The 20,883-nt window shown below is 40.7% G+C and overlaps 1 protein-coding gene across 4 annotated transcripts in view; it reads right to left on the bottom strand.

Annotated features, from left to right (window-relative positions):
• Window positions 1–20,373, bottom strand: part of SH3D19 (SH3 domain containing 19) — an 80,403-nt gene extending 60,030 nt beyond the window's left edge. Inside the window, exons 1-2 of one of the 4 annotated variants that reach the window (XM_066996730.1) lie at window positions 20,152–20,373; window positions 1,665–1,704 (exon numbers count right to left, since the gene is read on the bottom strand). In XM_066996730.1, the coding sequence (XP_066852831.1) occupies window positions 1,665–1,704; window positions 20,152–20,242 (131 nt within the window). In that variant the 5' untranslated portion in view covers window positions 20,243–20,373. Of the gene's footprint in view, window positions 1–1,664; window positions 1,705–17,370; window positions 17,402–20,151 lie in introns of those variants that run through there. The other 3 variants (XM_048071713.2, XM_048071718.2, XM_066996731.1) reach the window with 3 other exon arrangements.
• Between the last annotated feature and the right edge of the window lie 510 nt (window positions 20,374–20,883).

Here is a 20,883-nt window from a genome sequence, read left to right on the forward strand (position 1 = left end):
TACATAGATGTTTAACAGGTTAGAAACTAAGTGCACTGCTGACAAGAATGAAATACTGGAAAGCTGCATTTTCTTCAACACAATGAGCAACTTGCACAAACCTGCTAATTGCTCTGTGCTTTCCATGGGAGAATTTGGAATCTGTAACCCAGACAATTTAGGGCAGCATTTTATTGTCAGGGTTGGTCCACATTTGTAATTGCAATTCTTTGCAATTGTAATTCGGAGGGGGGGGGGTGGGGTGGGGAGGGAAGGGGGGAGAGAAACTAAAACCTTTTTCTTTTGGTTACAAATTAGAACTTCTAAAATACACTGCAGAGCGAAATGGTACTGGTGGGAAGGACCAGCCAGATGAAGGGGGAACAGACTGAAACTGTTTCAACCTTATATTAAACATTTTAATAAAATTAGATTTCCTGTTGATAATTACTTGGATACATTTGAAATTATTGTAACATAACCTAATAAAAGTTTAAGCCTGTAGACAACAACTGCATCTTTTAAAGAAAAAATAAGTATTTTTAATTATAAAACAGCAGTCTCTGTATTTTCTTTTAAGCAGATATGAGTAATCAAAGACAATGACAATAATTCCACTGCAATTGCAGAAGCACATAGCTGGAAACAGCTACAGTGCTTTTGGGGATTTGGGAGGGAAGGGACAAGCACCCTCTCTTCCATTACAACGTGTGGTAGATACAGCACATCAGCAGTGCTACAAGTTCCTGCTTACAGTTCCCTCTGTTCTTCTAACTATGAAAACTACCCCAGTGTACCGTAAAAATGTAGTAACAACAACAACAAAAAATGAGACTAAAATAAAATGAAAAGGTCATGTCATGTCAGAAGGCTGGGCACCAGCAGCGTCCTTTGGAAAGGCGTTTCACAAGGGTGAGCCACTGCTAGCTTCTCTGCTCAATCACCAAACTTCATTAAAATCCCATTATCCACCAAGGGATATGGAGGAGATCTTATTCCTTGGAGAATAATTGATTGAAGAGTTTGGAAATTAGGCAAAAGGGAAAGAGATGGTTTGTTGTTGTTTTGTTTTCCTCAAATGAGAGAAAAACAAGGAGGAGAACTAGAGAATTTTCAGAAGCTTAAGGGAAAATGTGGCCTTACAAATCAATAGCTTTGGAAGTCTATGGCAATTCCTGATGGAAATTCTGGATAAAAATAAAATGTGTGCACACATGTGTGTTTTGCTCAATACCTGTTTGTTCATTTCATCCAATTTTGAAACCTTAGGTATGACAGGATCAGAGTTAAGTGTTGCTATTCTTGACTGAGCCAAGACTTATTTTCCCTGCTACAAAAGCAAACGCTCCAAAGAGCACAGAAGCAAAAGTTGTAAGTGCTTCTTGTCCTAAATCACAGTTTTACAAAACAACCCTGTACCTGATACATAAACAAGCCTTTCGGACTTTAAGCGCACAGAGTTACAGTGTAGTGAACCCTGTTAATTACTTGAAAAATTAAGGAATATTAAACAATTACCTTTATCAAAAGTTATTTGGGTATGTTCTTACTGTTACCAGAACAGAGAAGTTGAAGAAAGGCATTTTTATTTTTTGGCTAATATCCTAATTCATCCCATAAAAGGAAAGAAAGTAAAGAAAAAAAGGAAAAGAAGGGAAGAATAAACACAGGAATATGGTTCTTACCCTGAAGAGCGGCAGTCTGGTTTATTTCTTTCAGAGCGATCTGTGAGAAAGGAGGCATAGTATCAGCACAAAACTTGGATGTTCTTTAGCAACACTAGCACAAAAGTCTTAAAAGAACTGTCACACCATATGACTAGCAAAAACAAAAGCTGATTCTGTCATAAAACTGTTTTTCTACACTGCACTATTCTGCCTGAGAAAAAGTAAAATCACTGCAAGCTTAATATTTATTAAAATTCCTCTATTCCAAACAGTGTGTATTTCATGTTTTGTTTTAATGCTTTAGAAGCTTCCCCTCCCTTTAGCTAAAATGAATAAGACTTTAGTTTAGGGTAAAAATAAGAGGGAGGGAAGAGGAAAAAAGCAAAACCACAGATTACTCAGCGCAAAAAAATCATTCCATGAATCATGGCTGGCAGAGTTCCCTGACAGGATGGGAGAAAAATCAGCAGTTGGTTGCAGCAACATCTGCAAATACACTGAATCCAGTGCAGCCCCATCATTAACTCTTCGACTTCAGGGTGTTCTAGATACGGAGTATTTCTGTGCTTTCAGAAAGGGTTTTGTTTATTCAATGACTACTTCAAGCAGCTTATCTGCACTAATGACATTGACCAGCAACAAACATCTACACAGTACGATCACATGAACTCAGATGAACTTCTTTTGCTGACCAATTTATTAGTTCCTAGAACCATCTCCAGATACGTTTCTACATCTTGATTGATTTCTGAAAGCTCTGATACAGAAAGAAAATAGAAAACACTTCTAAGAGCAAGATTCATCAAACAAGCATCATAAAACAGCGTTATTAGAATTCACACACTCAGTTATGTTGTAAGTCCACAACATCTCTTACTGCAAGATTTTTGAAATGATAGAAAAAAGTGAGACTTGTGTCCTCCTAAAATGTATATTTTCTAAAATTAGAGGTTTTTTAAATCATTTATAACAAAAAGATCAACTATGCAATTAGAAGGGTGTTCTTACACCTATATATAACCAACTCTGACCATTGTGATTTTGCTTCTGATTCCATCTGTGTGTCTAGTCAAGAGAAAGCTATATTCCTCCCCTTAGTAACAGTTTACTGAAAAGCTTCCCTACCCTGACGAGTAAGAGTCTTCTTTAAAAAAATCACACTTACAGACTGTATTTTGAGCCCTAAGCTCCGCAGTTGAGCTAAAATTTCTTCTTTTTTTATTAGCATGTTTGTTCATATAGTTTTATCTCACGTACAGAAGAAATATTCTCTTCTCCCAAGTTTTACATGCTCATTTGATTACGTTTTGATAAAGTGGTAAAAAAGATCATGTCAACAGTGCCCAAAGGAATACTAATGCTTTTTCCATCCACAGGTGCTCCTATTGAGCTGTCATAGCCACAGAGTGTATAATTCATTGTGTTTCTGACTCACAGCAATCTCCATTTCATCACACTGCATGCACCTCTGTTAGCTATTAACAGCACGAGCTAGCTCAAACCAGAGTTACAGCAGCAGTTGTTCAAAGACGCACAGAAAAGCTCCTTCTATCTTTATCACTTGTTCACATAATCCCCTAACCTATGAGTATGCAAAAAAAAAAAAAAAAAAAAGGCAAACAGGCAGTGCCTCCTACTGAAATCTGCTTGCCATCTGTTGCTTCCTACCAGTGTCCCTGGTTATTTACACAGCCACCATCTAACAGCAGTCAGATAAAACCTTCCCACCTATAGTACTTTAGTGTGGATGTACCAGTGAGAAGGAAGAAAAGAGTCACAGAAGATGTAAGCTGAGCGTATGTGGGATCTCCTCTCAGCCCACATCCAACTGGCAGATCTACCACAGCCCGGCCATGCCTCTGAAACCTGCTCGCTCAGATCAGTGCAGTTCCTTCTCTCCTTCATTTTATTGCAAAAACAAAACATTAGTGTTGTTTTTACACATTTTATTTACTGCTAAATATAGAGAAAGAACATCATCCACATATACTCTGGTCTTACCAAAAAGAACAATGGGAAACATAATCCTAAAAGCATGCAGTTTTTTTAGAGTAGAAAATAAAACCTGTACATGCTTACAGCTATTATGAATTTGATATTCTAAATTTGTTTAGTATCAAGTGTAATAAGAGACTCAGAGTTGACTCTTTCTATTCAGCACCTTAATTTTGCAATTCTGGATGCTGTTTTAACATTATGTACAAGCACCAATTCAACTAATGTCACACACCTCTAGAACATGAACACACAGAACGAACAGGCAAATCTTAATGTATATTGCACAGTACGTGCATATACATACAGGTATATATTAAATATAAATGCATATACAAATCCCAGCTGAATGCCCACAGCTGGCTCTTTTACTCTGCATGTTACTTCAACAACTGAGATCTTTTTGCAACCTTTTCTAACAGAAACAAGCAAGAAGACAGCATAGAGACAAAGATCTGAAAATCAAATCTTGCATTACAGATTTTCCTTCACATCAAAGAAATAAATTCCCAGAAAACACTATGGGACATGATGTGTTCCCAGTATGATACCGTATGTCCTTCAATTCTGAACTCTGGAAGGCAAAACAGCATGTCAGATTAGAGCAAGCACTGGGTGTGCACTGGTCTAGCATGCACAATGAGGAAGGCAGTCCACACGCAGACACAGGAAATTTGCAGGCAAGAATTATGCTTCCACTGACAGCTTCTACCTTCAAGAAACAAGCTTCCACAGATGAGATACTTGGTCTATTTTCACCATCTCTGTGCTACTCGAGTAATACAATTCCTTAATGCGTGTGCAGTTGCCGTCAAATACTGTACAAATTCCTAAACCTTTGCTGCCCTTAAACAAATACAGCCTGTGTGGACGAGTAGATTATCCTTGTTCAGCAGCAGGATACAGCGCAAGAAGTCCAGGAGCTGGCAGGTGGAGCAGATGAGGCGGAAGAAGTCAGAGACTTCTGGCTGAGGTCGGGAAGACCAGTGCCAAGTTTTAAATGCTGCAGAAGAATCAAGGAAAACATCAGGACACAAAGATCTGCTATTCATACCACAACTGTCTGGCAAATCTGGTGTTTATTTAGAAAATCATACTGTGTATATTTCATCAGTAGCATAGACATGTTATGCCTTTTTTCAGCATTCAAAACTGAGCAGCAGACATATATGTCATATTCCAGTTGCTTTTAGAAAGGGTCAGGTTTCTTTAACTGGAGACTTTTTCCCTTCAAGCATGGGAAAATTATCTTGTTTGTTTGCTTTTATTTTGACAGAATAGTTTTTCTTCTTGAGGAAAATATAAACATAACCATCAGGAGAAAAATAACTGACACAACTTTATTTCAGTCGTTCCACAAACCCAGAATAGCTGAAGTTTTTGCCAAAAAGAGCACCAAAGCAGAAAACAATAGCTTTTAAGTCATGCCTCTTGCCTTTGGAAGACAAGCAAAGAAAAGGGGAAAAGGCAACTCGCACCAAAGAGAGCCATTGTTTTTCTCTGTTTATTTTGCAATATTCTCCAAAGCATCTTGTTGCTAAGAGTGACTTCTACTGAAAAGCGTGCTCTCACTAGAAAAAAATTTAAGTGTAAACACGAAACGCTGTTGAAAAAGGAGCGGAAAGCTAACAGACATTCTGCTGCTTTCAACCTGCAAAGTAGAGTGGGAAGCTTCCAACGCAGTTACCTCTGGACACACAGATCCAACTTCCTACCCTTAATCCCTCAGCTCAAACTCTTTTAAAATAAGCTGAATTGGCCGAAGAGGACAAAGGGAGGCACACACTATGCCCACTTCGGGTAAATACTGTATTTTAATCCTAACTATGGCTCTTGAATGGAGCAGCCGCCAGAGGGGGCAGGACATCCTGACACTCTCCAGGAGGAGATTTCCATTACAGCAAGCTTGTCTGTCTCTATTGTTTTTAGCCCACCACGGCACTGCCGTGGTTTCGTAATGAAAAGTAGTAGGAGATGCTTGTAACAATACTTCTGCAGCAATGGCAAGCCTCTGTAAAAAAAAAAAAAAAAAAAAAAAAAAAACAGGCAACAGAAACAGTGGCCTTTTAAGCAGTACTGTTGCCAGTTGTGCTGGCAACACCAAAATACAAAAACTACAGAGAAGTCATTCTCAGAACAGGCAATTGTTGAAAGTGACTAAACAAATTGCTCCAACCCACATGCCCCAGCCCCCAAGGAGTATACTTTTGTAAGCTTCTAGGCCTTAGAGAAGCTAGGCACTAAAACTGATGCAGCAACCTTAACAAGACATCATGCAGAAATACAATGGCTACTACCATTACATTAGCAACTTCATTTTTGTAATCTTGACCAGCTGACCCAGCTGATCACTTTGCAACAGTTCTTGTTAGCCAACTGCACCAGATCAAACAGCCCCAAATTTCCACTTCAAGTTGTCAGTGTACATAAGGCTCAATCTCAAACAAAACTGCACGTTCCCTGGGCAAAAGATCTGCAGCTGTGCAGGATTTTCAGTGCTTGTTTTATTTGCACTGAGATAAGCTATAGCGGCCTCCGGTATTGCCGTATTTCTGCCTTCCATTTCATTAAGGCGGGATGTGGCTCTCAGAGACTCCTACTTCTTTATAGCACTCCTCTTGGGTAAGGAGTTGTAACAATGCAAATCAGTTCCAGGGTATAGAATCTACTATAAATTTCATTCAGTTTGATTACGAACTGCTATACAATAAAAACTGCAAGACCGAACATTTATCTATATATTCCAGTATTGTAGCAGCAGAGTCCCTTATCAGTTGTTTAAAAGGCAGAAACCATGAGGAGAGATTAATGAGAGGCTTTGAGGAAATTTTTCTCATTTAGTGTAACGTATAGCTTTCCCTGCCCTCCAAAAGGCCACAAAACCAGGACACACACCAAGTTTACAACCGTAAGGGCAGACAGTTTTTATATCTTCTTTAAATTCTACAGAATGCTGCTAAATTCCAGAGCAGTAAATTGGGGAAAAGAATGGATTACACACCCCGCTGCCCCCCAAATGAAATGTCACTGGCCTGTCCATTTTAATACTGAACGGTAACTGAGTCTTGTAGGCACACAGCATTCTTGCAGTGTTTTAGTCTCGGAAGCAATGCTTTCTTCACTCCTAAGCATGACTGATATATGGCCAAGGGAAAACCAAAAAAAGAACAAACATGTAAATATGTACAGAACTCATTGAACCTCTGGGTGAATATTTAACCTTGAGACCTACTGACCACCATACTGCTAATTATCCAAAGGCCATATTTTTCAATTGCTAAAGAGATTAACAGTGAACTATAGTCACCTTTAAAGCCTTCTGTGTACTCGTGTGATATATAAATGAAAAAAGAATTTACTGGACAACAGGGGCCACATCTACCAGTGCTATGTTTGCTGCTAATTTGTTTTTGTGGCTGTGAATTTCTAGGCTCTCGTTCTTGCTCCCGTGTTACTCCTGCAATGCAACAGCAAAATTGTGTGGGCATCATGTGTATGCACACATAGCAGCCATAAGAGAGGGGCTGATGCAGAAATTTTAAAGAAACGAATGACTGGGTAAGCTCTCCACTTCTCAAAATGGTCTATGTTGTAATAACTTAGACCAAGCTCAGCACCGGTTCCCTGTTCTGAGGCCATGAACAATAAACAAAGTATGTGAGCAATCAAACATATGCAGCATATCCATATGTTAAAACACTTGTACCTTCTAAAATTTAAGCAGGAAATTCAATATACATTTGTTTCTAAAGCTGTTTTTTTCAGGAAATGAGCAACTTCTGAAGGTGCAAATCAGCACATCTTCAGACAAGACATTGCAGCTGGTCAGTGCAATGTCGTTCTAAGATGATGTACTTCAGGCTCATAGGACTAAAGCACGCAGAGCTTCCAGAATCACAGTGGGAGCTGAAAGGAAACCTACTACCTAATTTTCTCCATAACTTCACAGAGTGAAGTACCAATTGACTTGACTCGTCTTTTTGATAGACTAAAGATATATAACCACGAAATACCTCCCTCTCCAGGTATTTCAGAAATGTTAAAATTTACATTTCTGAAAAGCGTTTCACTGATGTTGCCAGCATTCCCAGTAAAAGGAAATTATCTTTCAAGTGCATGGTACTGCCACTTCCTTCCCAGAGATGTAGCTTGCTTGTATAGGCTCTGTTTATTTCTCAGTAATACAACAGAGCTCAGTCTGACACTAGGTCTGTTTGCCATAGAGTGCTGATACACAACAATAAATAATATAAAAAAAGTATAATAAGAACCATTTTAAGTTTTCTAAAAGGCGTATGGCTTGCATTTTTTTTTCCCCCCTTCCTGTTGAACAACAGTTCCCTAAAACTTGTGCATTCCTGGCCACAGGCAGGGATAATTTCAGGCTGAGTGCAGGGAATATCACTTCCACCATTTAAGCAATTTCCTTTGACCTACACGGTACAAACTAATGTGTTGTAGAAACAGCCTTTGTTACATGCGTTTCAGATAATCATGCACAATTTTTGTGAATTCACAACCTATTTTATAACTTGCAAAAGATGTAATCTCTATTTGTGAAGTACTGATATTATATAGTAGGAAGATCATTTTTGGACACCAAACATTTTGCAGATTTCACCATTCCTTTCCCTCCAACAATCCTCCACCAACCCCACCCTGATCTGGGGGCAATGAAAAGTTTTTGGAATTTGCTTATCCAAAACAGCACCTTTCTATTTTCAAGATGCCAAAAATCAACAACAGTCTCCAGGATAATCTTACACATTATACCCTTGGAAGTCAAGTCTCATGTAGTGTGTGTGAGACATGAATTCACAATGAAGTGCTGAATGTGAGTATCAGCTACAGATATTCCCACTTCTGTATCACAGGAAATGAATTCAGCTGTAAAATAAACTAACAAGAAAAAAAAAATTAATTACTTCATCCTTTGAACCCACTGACAGTGATGCTGACAGCACAGCTTCTAAACCTTCACATATGAATCTGGAATTTAGGTACTGTTGTTAGTGCAAGCAAATGTATAGGTCTGTATTTTGGGGGGAATTTGGAGAATAGGGGGATGAAGAGACACAGAAAGAAAGAAAAATGCTTATTACAGTAACTGATTGAAACACACTCAATCATAGAAGAACAACCTCTATAAAAAAAGAATAAATGTACCAGGCAAATAACAATATTTATTTCTCTTCAGATACCACTGAAATAGTCAATAGATTGTTAATGGAATATTTTTTGGTCCCATGTCAGCATTTATGCCGATTTTATCCTCCAAATTATCCCCAATTATCCCCAAATTGTTTACCCAGTCCAAATAAAGACAGCTAATGAGAACATTCTTAAACCTCAATTGTTCTGTAGCAAGTACTGATTTTCTATAAAAGTGCATTTGAAATTAGCCTATTAACAAAAGATTTTCCTCCAGTGACACTGATAATTCTGCCCAACAGCCACACAAAAATAAAAAATTCTAGGAAAGCAAGCAGAACAACTGCTTCTCACGTACATCGGATTTTTTGTAAAATCCACAAAATGGGTTTTTCTCCAAAAGGTCTCCTGCTCTTTACACTAAAATAAAGATTACAGGATTCAGAAACATTAAAGGGACTTGTCTCAAGATTTGAAAAGTGGAATTGTTTAATACTGTTGGCATATACCAATAAACTATTGGAACCTGAGATAACCCTGATCCATTGACATTGAATACACGCTTAAAAGTTGTGCATATTATATGATAATGTAGAGATCAGCATCCAAAAGTCATTTTTTAAGACACGAGTCACCTGGCATTTTGAAAGCATTTTACTGAGGTGTGAGATGAGTTCATAAACATCCCACCCCGAGGCAAACATTAAACATCTACCAAATCCTCTTCAAGGTACCTTTGTTATGGCATAACACGTACATGTAATATACACACTTGTGTCCTTTGGTCCTTGAGAACCATCCTGACCAGAAGTCAGGATACAAAGCAATGTTTTATAAAGAGGGAAAATAGGAGAGAATGAAAGAGGGCGATAACAAGGAAATACCAGGTCACAAAATACAAACAGCATCCACTGGGAGCGGAGTGGCAGGCAACCCTTTGGGAGCACAGGGTTTTTACACCACTTTGTAAGAACCTCAAGCATGCACAACAAAAAAGAGCATGGTTTGCCGTGCACAGGTTGGTGTGTTATTGTTTATTTAAAACTTGAAAGCTATGGATGACTTCAACACAGCTTACAAAACAAACATATACAAATCGTAATAAAAATACCAGGTCTCTTTGTGAACAAAATGAAAGCTGTCACAACTTTAAGTAATGCTTTAAAAATGACCACTTATATTATAAACATACACCTTTCATTCTTCACATCTGGCCCCCCTGTTCTAGGCAAGAGCTGACTGCGCCTGTCTCTGGGCTCCTAATTACAGTATTCCTCAAAATCCTCTCATCTGTTTTTCTGAATGTTCAGCAATTGTACTTCCTCCTCCTTTCAGGCTCTTAGAAAACACACAATCAAGAGCAGCTATTATAAAAGTAATTTTTAGGAGCTTCTAGCCTTGACATCAGGTTAGTGCATCCAGTCCTCAGTCTTATAAACGCAAATGTGGCTCTCATTCTGCTGCTCCTCAAGGAAGCAGTTCCTCTCTACTGTCCAAGGAGAGGCTTCAAACACCAGCAGCTTTAAACAAATGGCAAGAAGATGGCAAAGCCATAAGCATCCTGAAAAGCTGAAAACAAGGGATCCCCTGGTTACCACAGAGAAACCATGGGTTCCTGGGCACGCTGGTAATGCTACCAGAGACCATTCAAATTCCTCAGCACCTTGGAGAAACAGCTCTCCTCCCATGTGCACCCAGACCCCTCCTTTTCCCCACCCCACTCCTGTGCATACGCCAAATAGGCGCCAGAGGATCCATCACAGGCATCCAACTTCTGTAAACACATTAATAAGTACCTCTGCTTTGCTAGGGTGCCAGGAGCATAATGACTCAATTAAATAGCTCTTGGTGATGGATCCACCAACCCCAAACCAGTGGACAGGAACTGGAGAAATGAAGCGTACCTAGAGTCACAGCGGCTGATACCACGCGTTTCCCAGAGCGGATGCTGGTGCTCTACAGAAAGTTATGCCTGTTACTGCTGGATACATGAGGTGTGCAGTGTTCTCCCATCTCGTCATTCACTGATACCTGTCCCACTCTGGTACTGACACTCTTCCAAGCACTGTCTAGACCTGCTTAAACAGAGGAGGTGGTGGATTACAGCAGGCACCCCACACTCTCAGGTACCCCATTTTCAGGTGAGATTCATCATTCCGGTTTAGTGATTACTGTGTGTTTTTTCAGACCTACTCAGAATCATTTAGACCTTCAAGAAAGGCCTAGAAAGGTCTTGGAAAAACCTTCCAGACCATGTCCAACCATCAACCTGAAAGGCTGGCAGCCTTACGGCAAGTGACAAAGCTTGCAGTATTTGCCATCAGACCAACTGTGGCATCTGACAATGACATTTTCAACGCCCTAGGTAAAAGGAGAGATTTTTCCAAAGCTCTAACTTTGATCCCAAGTTCCACATTTCTATTAGTTTCTGCACTGTAAATTTACAGTGCAGACAGTCGTAAAGTGAACACTGAGGGAACAATTTATTATGTGAAAGTTATCAAAATGCTGAGCTTGTTTCCAGGTATTTATGTCCCATCACTCTAACAGGATGAGCAAACAGTATTTTAATAATAAATAACATCACAGCACTCTGTTCACTCAAGAATTCTTGTAAATGATTTAACACAGATGTGCACAACCTGAATCAATTTTCATGTGTAGATCTGTGATATTGACTGCTTGGGTTTTAATGCAAGACAGACTGCATGATGAATATAAATTTATCACCTTAAGAAAACAATTTACATTAATTTTAGCTTGCCTCATGTAAATAGAAACAAAATGTTATAGCTGAAGAAAATAATCAAATAGCTTATTCTATGCATACAACATTCTGTCTAGACGGAGAATGCATCAGGAACATCTTTGTAGGAAACACAGTGCTTGAAATTTACCTACAGCTTCTAGAATGTGATTCACCATGTTCAAAGCCACACTAAAAAAGCAAAATATTTATGAGAAATTCATCATCATAATTCAAGAATTAGTGATTATCCAGTAAAAATATCAACCAGCATATAATAAGTAGTAATTGATTACATATAATGAAGAAGTAAATTGCATTCCGTAATTGATTACATATAATGAAGAAGTAAATTGCATTCCTTGCTATGATGTAACATTTGAAGATCAAAAGTGTAAGTGGTGTCAAAAAGGAACTGAAGCCATGAAAGGTAAAGCACTGGGTAACTATTTAACAGAAACTTTCGTATCAGCCTCCAAGAAGTTTCTAAGATGTTGGCTGCAGAGGATAAGCAATCCTTTTTGGAATTAAAAATTAAAACTTAGTAGAGGTTTCTTGCATACTTCATTGAAGACACTTGTAGGCAATTGTAAGACCCAGGCTACTGAACAAGATGATCCTTTTGTCTGATCCAGCGTAACTTTCCTATGGGCATGAAAATTATAAACTTCTTGTCCCATGTTTTTTCAGTTTGCACAATGGGGCATAGATAAGCCAGTATCGTGGCTCTGGAAGTCTGAGGCAGTACATCCTTTTAGTTACAGGACTGACTATATCACCCATTCAAGATCTTCTGCACGTTCTGATCCAATCACATTTTCTACAAATACATCAACAAGCTGACTGAGGTGGTGATTCATATACAAAATAAATGCAACACCCCCTTAAAAAGCTTAGAATAAAAATAAATAAATAAAAATAAGCAGTAGGAAAGAAAATGAGCAGTAAGATTTGTTGCATTCAGCTTCTAATTACAGTGTGAAATTTTCAGCTTGACTTCTGCTGAGCCCTTCAGGTTGGCTTCAAATGCAGCTACTTATAGCCATGTTCCTCTGGTATTGATATGGCAGGTATAGATTTGTTGTGTCATAATTGAAAAAATTCACAGACCAGTTAAGTTCATCTTCAAAGCATCTTATTTGGAATTCCATTAAATCTTGTTAAAAGACCCTTAATTCTCAAGTCAGAATGTCAAATTGATGTTTTTAGAATAACATGTCCAGTCCATACAGAAGTGCTGATTTACAACATCTGAAGCAGTTAGTGTAACACAACACTACATCAGATGATTAACTTAATATTGATATCCATAGAAGTCTGTGTCTTTCAAAATTCATAAAGCATTGGAGGAAAAAAATGAAGTTTTTCTGCTCTGTCTCATCATCTACTAGATCTAGGCTTTCCCCCAAAACTTAAGTTTGTCTTTCACTGAGGGGAAGGATGGTTGCCAAGCATAAAACATGGATCAACAGATGATATATGGCCTCCTCAAGTCTGCAGTTGGAATGCTTCAGTAACTTCGTGCACGCTGTTTTTCAAGGGAAGAGTAAAAATCTTGTCTAGAAATTCAGCTGATGCTTCTACTCCAGTTGAAAAACTGAATATGTGAGGCAGGACTGCCCAACGGTAAGGTTGAAGGGTCCAGGCTTTTTTAGATGAGCAAAGAGGAGGCAAAACAACTATCTAAAACAAGCTATCTGCACAACTGCCTGAAGGGGAGTAACAAAGATCACAAATGCAAACTCTTCCTGGTATTAGCAGACAATATAACAAGGGGCATCGGTCACAACTGTGGCATGGGAGGTTCAGGCTTAAAGTGAGGAAAAATTCCTTCACTCGGAGGTAATGCAGGGCTGGAACAGGCTGCATGCAGAGGCTGTAAATCCTTCTCTTTTGGGAGACTATTCATGACATGACTAGAGGAAGCCTTGGTGGATGGATCTTGTCTTGGCAAGAGTCCTGCTTCAAGCTGGAGACTGGACTAGGTGAGCCCCAGAGCTCACTTCCAGCCAAGGCTGCCACACTTCTGAGCCACAAAATCATCAGAGCAAGGACATTATACAATGCCCTATGCAAAGCACTGTATTTAACTAGGAATGATAAGCATCAACGGAAGATATTTATGTCAAATGGCTTTAAGCACTATCAAAATAAAAATTCATGCTGCACATATTGTATGAAATACTTATTGAAACTGCGTGCTCAGAACTACATTAACTTTTCACACAAAGAGGGTTAATACCACCTCTCTGTTGTTTCCAGATTTTAAGTCAAGGCTACACAGTCAAAAGTAACTATTTACAATTTTATTTACAAATACTAAACTTGTTTCATCTGAAAACAACAGCCACTGTGGTAAAAACTTCAAATCACAGGAGGGTTTTTGTTGGAAGGGACCTTAAGGGTCCCAAGTTCCAACCCCCTGCCATGGGCAGAGCCCAGGTTTCTTGCTCAAGGTTCTTGCCGCGATGTTCTGACTCACTCTGCCCTTTGCTGTCCATCCCCTTTATTTATGCAACAACCCTGATTTATTACTTGTTACCTTGACAGGAAGCGATTGATTGCAACACCCAGTTAACAACATGGTTTTGGACAATCATCACTCAATGGGTTGTTCTCTTCGGCTATAATCTCACCACTCCTTATGCAATGATTCATTTTTGTGCCTTGCTTTGGCTATAACCTAAGCGAAGAAGATCTATTTCATCACTTAAGTCTTTTATTATTATTAGTCCTTCCACAGTCTCCTTGGCTAGGAGAAGACTACTCCCTGTTGGCTATCACAAATTATTCAGTTATTTTCCTTAGAGCTGCTTTTATTTTTAGAAAGCTTGTTTCTTCAGAAGACACAACATTCTTTGTGGTGCAGTCTATGCTCTTTCCCAAGTAACTGCAAGAAGTTTCTTTCTTGCCACTGACAGCACACTTTAATTTCAAGAAAGGATGATGAATTTCCACATACGGGCTACATTATTATATTCCACAAAAATTTTAGTTAGCTTCTTATATTTACCTCAAGCAAGCTAGATTCCAAGACTAGGAAATTTAGTGGAAACATACAATAATTTTGGTGGGTTATGGGAAAGGCCTAACCAGGTGATTTTATAATACTGACATGATATAACATATTAGCACTACTTTGAGATTATTTAATAAGAACTGCATTATTTGTGCTCTTTAAATTTTAAGTGTTTTACTGTGGTGGGGTCTCAAATAATTATCAGGACTGTAGCCCTTGAGCCTGCACTGAGACTACAACAACATGAGACCAAATCCCAAGAGAAACAGGTAAGGGATGTCCAGCTGGCAATTAACCCTACCACACCTGAACTTGTGCTCTGACTGATTAAATAAATAACCAACACCCCCAAACTCTCTTCCTCAAACTTTTTGTGAGTGCTTCTTGTTTGCACACGGACAGACTGGCAGATCATAGCTATACCTTATGCATTTATTCAATACAAGTGATCTGTTTTGTCACGTTTATCTTTCTTCCTAACAGATGAATAATGGCTAACATATACCATTATCAATAACAGATGATAAATGATTACTTTTGCTACAGCCAGGCAGAACAATTTCCAGATCAGAGCTGAAGGACTGAGACATGCAGATGATGAAGTTTCCATTTGAACAATGCTGACTTCTGTTCCATAAGAAGAAGAGCTTTCTGCTTCTTAAATGTAAGGTTTAGTTAAGATATAGGAACACACACAGCACCTAACTCTTTGAGCCACCTTTGTCCTCATCACATTTTGTCTCTGCTCAGGGTCACAGGCAATCCCTGGGAGCTGCTATGGTCAAGCTGTTTGTGTTATGATCCAGTGACCCCTAAAGAAGACCATCACTTAATCCATCTCTAATGCTGAATTTCATGAAGAATCTCACATCACCTTATTCTTTTCTTCTCAAGACTGAATACATATTTTGCATTAACTTGGGAACAACTGCTGAGCGTTCTTTTATCAAATTCTTATCTGAAAAAAGTCCATGATGCCTGCAAATTACCATTCACTGAATTTTGTCAGCCACACTACACAAACGTACCCCAGTAATTTCTCAGCATGTTGAGCAGGGAAATATTTAACCTTAATTTGTTAGATTGGATACAGCTCATTGTTCTCAGCTTCCAAAACAAGTCAGCACCAGTTTGATGTGGGACTGTAAAGTATTGATCCAACTGTGAACTAGATCTTGTTTTGGCTAAAAACCAAAGCATTCAGTCAATCAACCAACCAGAAATAGATAATCCCACCCATAATCTGAAATTGCCCACTAGAGCTGAAAAAGTTCCAGAAAACACTTGAAATACTGTAGAGAAGCAGAAACAAAAAAATGACCAGAGATGTCTCAGTCAGCATAGCAAAAGTTGTGTGCAAAATTTACAGCCACTACATAAGAACAAGCCACAGACAAGCATTTATGATAAAAAAGAGCGATATTAAATTAAATCAAAGCCTTTCCTTGTATTAACGACCATCTGTACTTTTAAATACACAGTACAAATCACAATAGCTCTTCATTATGAACTCAATTTTTGTTACTGACTTCTATATTTGGCTTTCTTTTTTTTTAATTTAAAGTACGGAAACATATGCTACATCCATAACAGACTACTCTTCCTCTAGGAACGCTGACCAGAATTCAAAATGAAATAATATAGATACTAAACATGTTTAAAATTGCGTGTGCACTTTAGATAACACCAGAATACTGAGACTCTCACTCCTAATGCGGCAAGCCTTTTGTGCTCAGACACACAATTAACCAATGCATTTCACAACTAACATTTACTATACTCACTCACGCACTATGAAGTTTCTTTATTTGAGTCTGTACTAATAAAATAAAAAGCTCACCGAAACAGGAAGGTACACCAGATAAAGGTCCAAAGTTACACTGGATAAAGCATGCAAGTCTATGGGAAAGAGGATTTTAGGTTGTTTTGTTTTCTTTTTCATTATTTACTTCATTAAAAATGAGCTAAACAAGAAGATTATAATCATAAATTAAAAAAGAAAAATATCCAGTAAAAATCCAGTGTTCTCTGTGACTTCCCTGAGTAAGAATCTGTATGGCAGGCATATGCAACATGAGGGTAAAATCTACCACATTATTTTAAGATGAAATATATCATGTTATTTTACTTATATATATTGCAGTAAAAAAAAAAAAAAAAAAAAGGTTTCCTGAAAGACTGGCTTCCTTTCCCACAGCAGGTGGCTAGGAGATTCAGTTTGAATGAACCTATGTAGCTATTTTTATTCTTCACAATTTTTAAAGAATAAATCCTACTTCTCCTCCTTACCACTTAAAGAAATTATATAAATAAAAATAAAAAATCAATCATCATTTTCTCAAACGGAAAATAATTTCTTTAGAAGATTCTCAAATTGCTCTACTTGTTACCTTCTCCCAGTTTTCCAGAACAAGCTAATCAAAAAGCTTTCTTGAATTCAGAGAAAAGTCATCCCATTGGCATGGCATACAGTGGGGTAAACAGGCAGTCAAACAAAATAGTTAAGCCATCTTAGATGTCTGCCACAGACAAGGATAGTTCTGTTCCCACCTCATCTGGTCATATCTCCAAGTTGTCATTCCCTGCTTTGAACATCAGTTCTGGCACTTTTCTACTGCTTCAACAGGCCTCTTCAGCTCATTAAACCAGACACACACACACACAAAAAAAAGAAACACCCAAATCTAGACACCAAAAAAAAAGACAAAAAAAAAAGACACCAAAACAACAGGCAAGTAGACCTCTTAACAGCTCAGCCTACAGTTTCACAGCAACCTAAACCAAACTAACTCCTGGCTGGCATAGTGCCTTACCTCCCTCCGGCTGCATGTTCCCACTCTCTTTTTTATGCCAGCTTCAACACCATCAGAACCCGTAGAAAACTATGCCAGCAAGCTGAATCAGCAGAATTGCATCCACCAAAGAGAACAAGAAAAATAGCTTCCTGCTGGGCCAGTGCACCAGAACAGGTTGGTGCAGGTCCTAGTAAGCACGAGAGCTCCAAGAGAGGCCCCAGCAGCCACCAGGGAGATCAGCCCAGGCTGCCACACAGCCACAGCTTCAGTGACTTTGCTCACCAGCAGGTCGGACGAGCAGCACAGCTGACACACAGGAAGAGCAGAAGTGCAGATCCAAGGAAGGGATCACCCCTCTAGCAGCAACAAGCTGTTAGATGAGTTTAGCCTGCTTCATCCTCTTGTATCTGTGGTAGCGCAACCAGGACTAGCTCCCAGGAAAAATGCTACTTCTTTGTTCAATGACGTCCTGCGTTCTCTTTCCTCAATAAAACGGAGCTAATTATGCCTCTGAATGTTTATTAAGTCAGAAGCATTTCTGAACTTTCACCTTTCAACTACCTCTCGCTTTGCAAACGCAAGTCTTGTACGTGCAGGACAAAGGTGAGCAACTGCCCTTACTTCCACATATAAGCTGAACAGACCAGAAATTTAATCTGCTCATATTTGCAATTAGGTTAACTAACTGAAATGCTTAAATTGGCAGCCGGCTGAGACGCTTTTTTTAAACTTTAAAATATACCCAGTAAGTTATTTAACACTTAGGTATGTTACCATTTTGTCTTTGTAACTGCACGTAACGCAACAAAATGCACTTATTTTCAACAGGCTTGTATATTAATGTATAAGGGAATTATCAAGTAAAGGAAGGGCAGCAAACTCATCCACTTGACATGATATGCTTCGTGGATGCCTTAAAAAACACTCTGGGAGTGTTTGTGCCCTGCTTTCCACTGTGCAGCCTTTCAAACAGATGGAAGGAAGGAGAGACAGCCAAAGCAGAATGCTAGTCATCCACACCTACTTTACACTCCTAAGGTAAACAGTGCCAGGCCCATTTTGGAGGGGGATTGTCAGGACACAATAACAAAAGTTTCATAAAAGGAAGAGAAGGGCCCTTTATTACTGATTAGTAGCATTTCAACCAAGATAAACTCTGGGAACAGAGTTTGTTTCCAGAGTTTATAAAACATTCTGCTTCACAACAAGAAAGCAATGATTATATAAGTACATACATAAACTGTAGAACCAAATAGATGTTCTCCACCAGTAAATATCTCCAGAAGAAACAGCTTTAAAAACCAGATACCAGAACTAGCAGCTCACATGTTTGGCTACTGAGGAAATGGTACAGGAACCAACACTGGTTTTGCCTCCTGCCCTCGACGAGGCGAAATCCTGCACACGTGCCAAGCCACGCTGGCTCCTGCTAATCTTGCACCTGCCCAGGAATGCACTGACATAACCAGGGTTGTGGGAAGCCACAGGGCCTGTGTGTTGCAAACTCTGTTCTGCAGTGGGAGCCCTCAAATTGCTGTTTTTCTCATCTGCAAGAGAATACTCCTGTTGCTCAAATGGATACAGAACCACATGAATTGTAAAAGTTATTAGGGCATTATGGTTTTACCATAATTAGTAATTGCCAGAATATTTGGAATTCAATTTTAAATATGCAGTGTAGCTGATATTTTCCCTGGAAACTGTCTTTAAGAAAACAGTTGATTCTGGAAATAATTTTACAGTGAGAGAGGAGGAAAATGCTGCATTTACCAACTTTGTGAAGATAGAGAAAGTGATATAAGCATTGCTTTTCAATTAACAACAATCAAATTAAAGAAACTACTTCAACTACTACCAAGATCCACTGGATGTCCTTGTATCAAACAAAAGCTTACTACAACCTTCAAGTCTACCTATAAAGCCATATCAACCTGTTTGTTCCCAAGCTCCTGTCTCCATGCCTTCCTGTACACAATAGCTCTCACCTCCTGTTTGCCAAGGCCTGCAGTCCTTACCTGCACGGAAACAATCATATGCAATTTTATATATAATTTTTATACCTAGATGTTCCATCCACCTTGACATTTACAAGAAAAATCAGTAACGTATTTTGTTTCCTGGTAAGGTATCTCCAACGTCCGGACGTGTCTGGTGGACAATGCGTGTCTGCCTCAGCATTAGCTTGGAGAAGCAGGCTTTCAGAGCGTACTTCCTGATCACCCTCTGAGAGCACGCTTTCGGCTCACGCTGGGCAGCTGTACAGATGCACCTGCCCTGAATTAATTTCAGTGAAACTGACCGGGATGACACGCTCCAGCAGTGCTGCCCATGTGATCCAGCCCCCCAGGGAAACCCAGTCCCATTGACCAGGCTAGGGCTAGTCACAAGTCAAGGCACACTGTGGGGTCACCAGGTCCTCAGTGCCAGCTGTTCCACCCCACATACCCACGCCAGTTAGGATGGGCTCCATGATGACCCCAGTAGCCACCACCCCACGATCCCTAGTCCTGTGGCCTCTCAGGCCAGCAGAGCCTCCTGCAGCAGGATCTGCTCCAGAATTGGCGCGTGCCACCAGGGCTCCAGCAGCGAGGAGCCAAGCCCTTTGGTGGCTTGGCCACACCGTGCGGGTTACCATGCCTGGAAGAGCTGAAACCCTCTGTCGCTGCCGGGGAGGCTCCAGGGGTGGCACCGGGCCTCCTCACGCTGCCCTTCGCCCTCCCTCGCCCTCCCGCCCGGGGCCAACGCCAACGCGGGCACCTGCAGCCTCGCCGCCCCGCGCCCCCGGCCCCGGTCCCTCACCTGCCGCCGAGCCCAGGGCACCCCTGCGGTGCCTTCTGCCCAGCTCCCGCAGCTCCTCCTCGTCCTCCTCCAGCCTCCAGGCTTCGGCCATCGGCGAGGGGCCCGCGGGCGGCGGCGCTCAGCAAGCGGGGGCTGCCATGGCCAGGGGCGGCGGGTGAGGCCGGCGCCTTCCCCTCAGCACCGCCCCGGCCCCGGCCGGGCCTGCCCCGCGCTGCTGGGGGGAGCCGGCGGCCGAGGAGAAGGAGGAGGAAAAGGAGGAGGAAGAAGAGGAGGAGAAGGGCAGCGGAGGCGCCGGCTGCCCTTCCTGCCCATCCGCGGCTCGCCGCCGTCAGCAGGAAGCCCCGCGGCCGCCTGGCACCGCCGCCAAAGGGGGAGGAGGAGGCGGCGGGGGGAGGTACCTGGCGGCCGCCGCCGGGGGCACCGCCACCGCTCCCTCCCCTTGGAAAGAGAAAAGTTTAACAGGACGAAAAGGTCGCTGACTGCGAGGGGGTGGCCAGCTGGCGGCCCGGGGGCAGCTCGCTGAGGGGCGGGCTTCATGGCGGCAGGGCCGGGGGGTGCAGAAATGCAGCCCGCCCGCAGCCTGGGGGGCTCCCTGGGCGAGGGAAGGCCTTCAGCTGATGGCCGGCCTTAACTCGAGACCTGCAGGGTGTAGGTTTTGGCTTGGTGTTCAAACTACTCACGGATAAGTGATCTTATGGATGCACTTGCAACCAGTAGGTACACACTTCCAGC

Source organism: Anser cygnoides, chromosome 4, assembly GCF_040182565.1.
Source record: "Anser cygnoides isolate HZ-2024a breed goose chromosome 4, Taihu_goose_T2T_genome, whole genome shotgun sequence".
Classification (NCBI taxonomy): domain Eukaryota; kingdom Metazoa; phylum Chordata; class Aves; order Anseriformes; family Anatidae; genus Anser; species Anser cygnoides.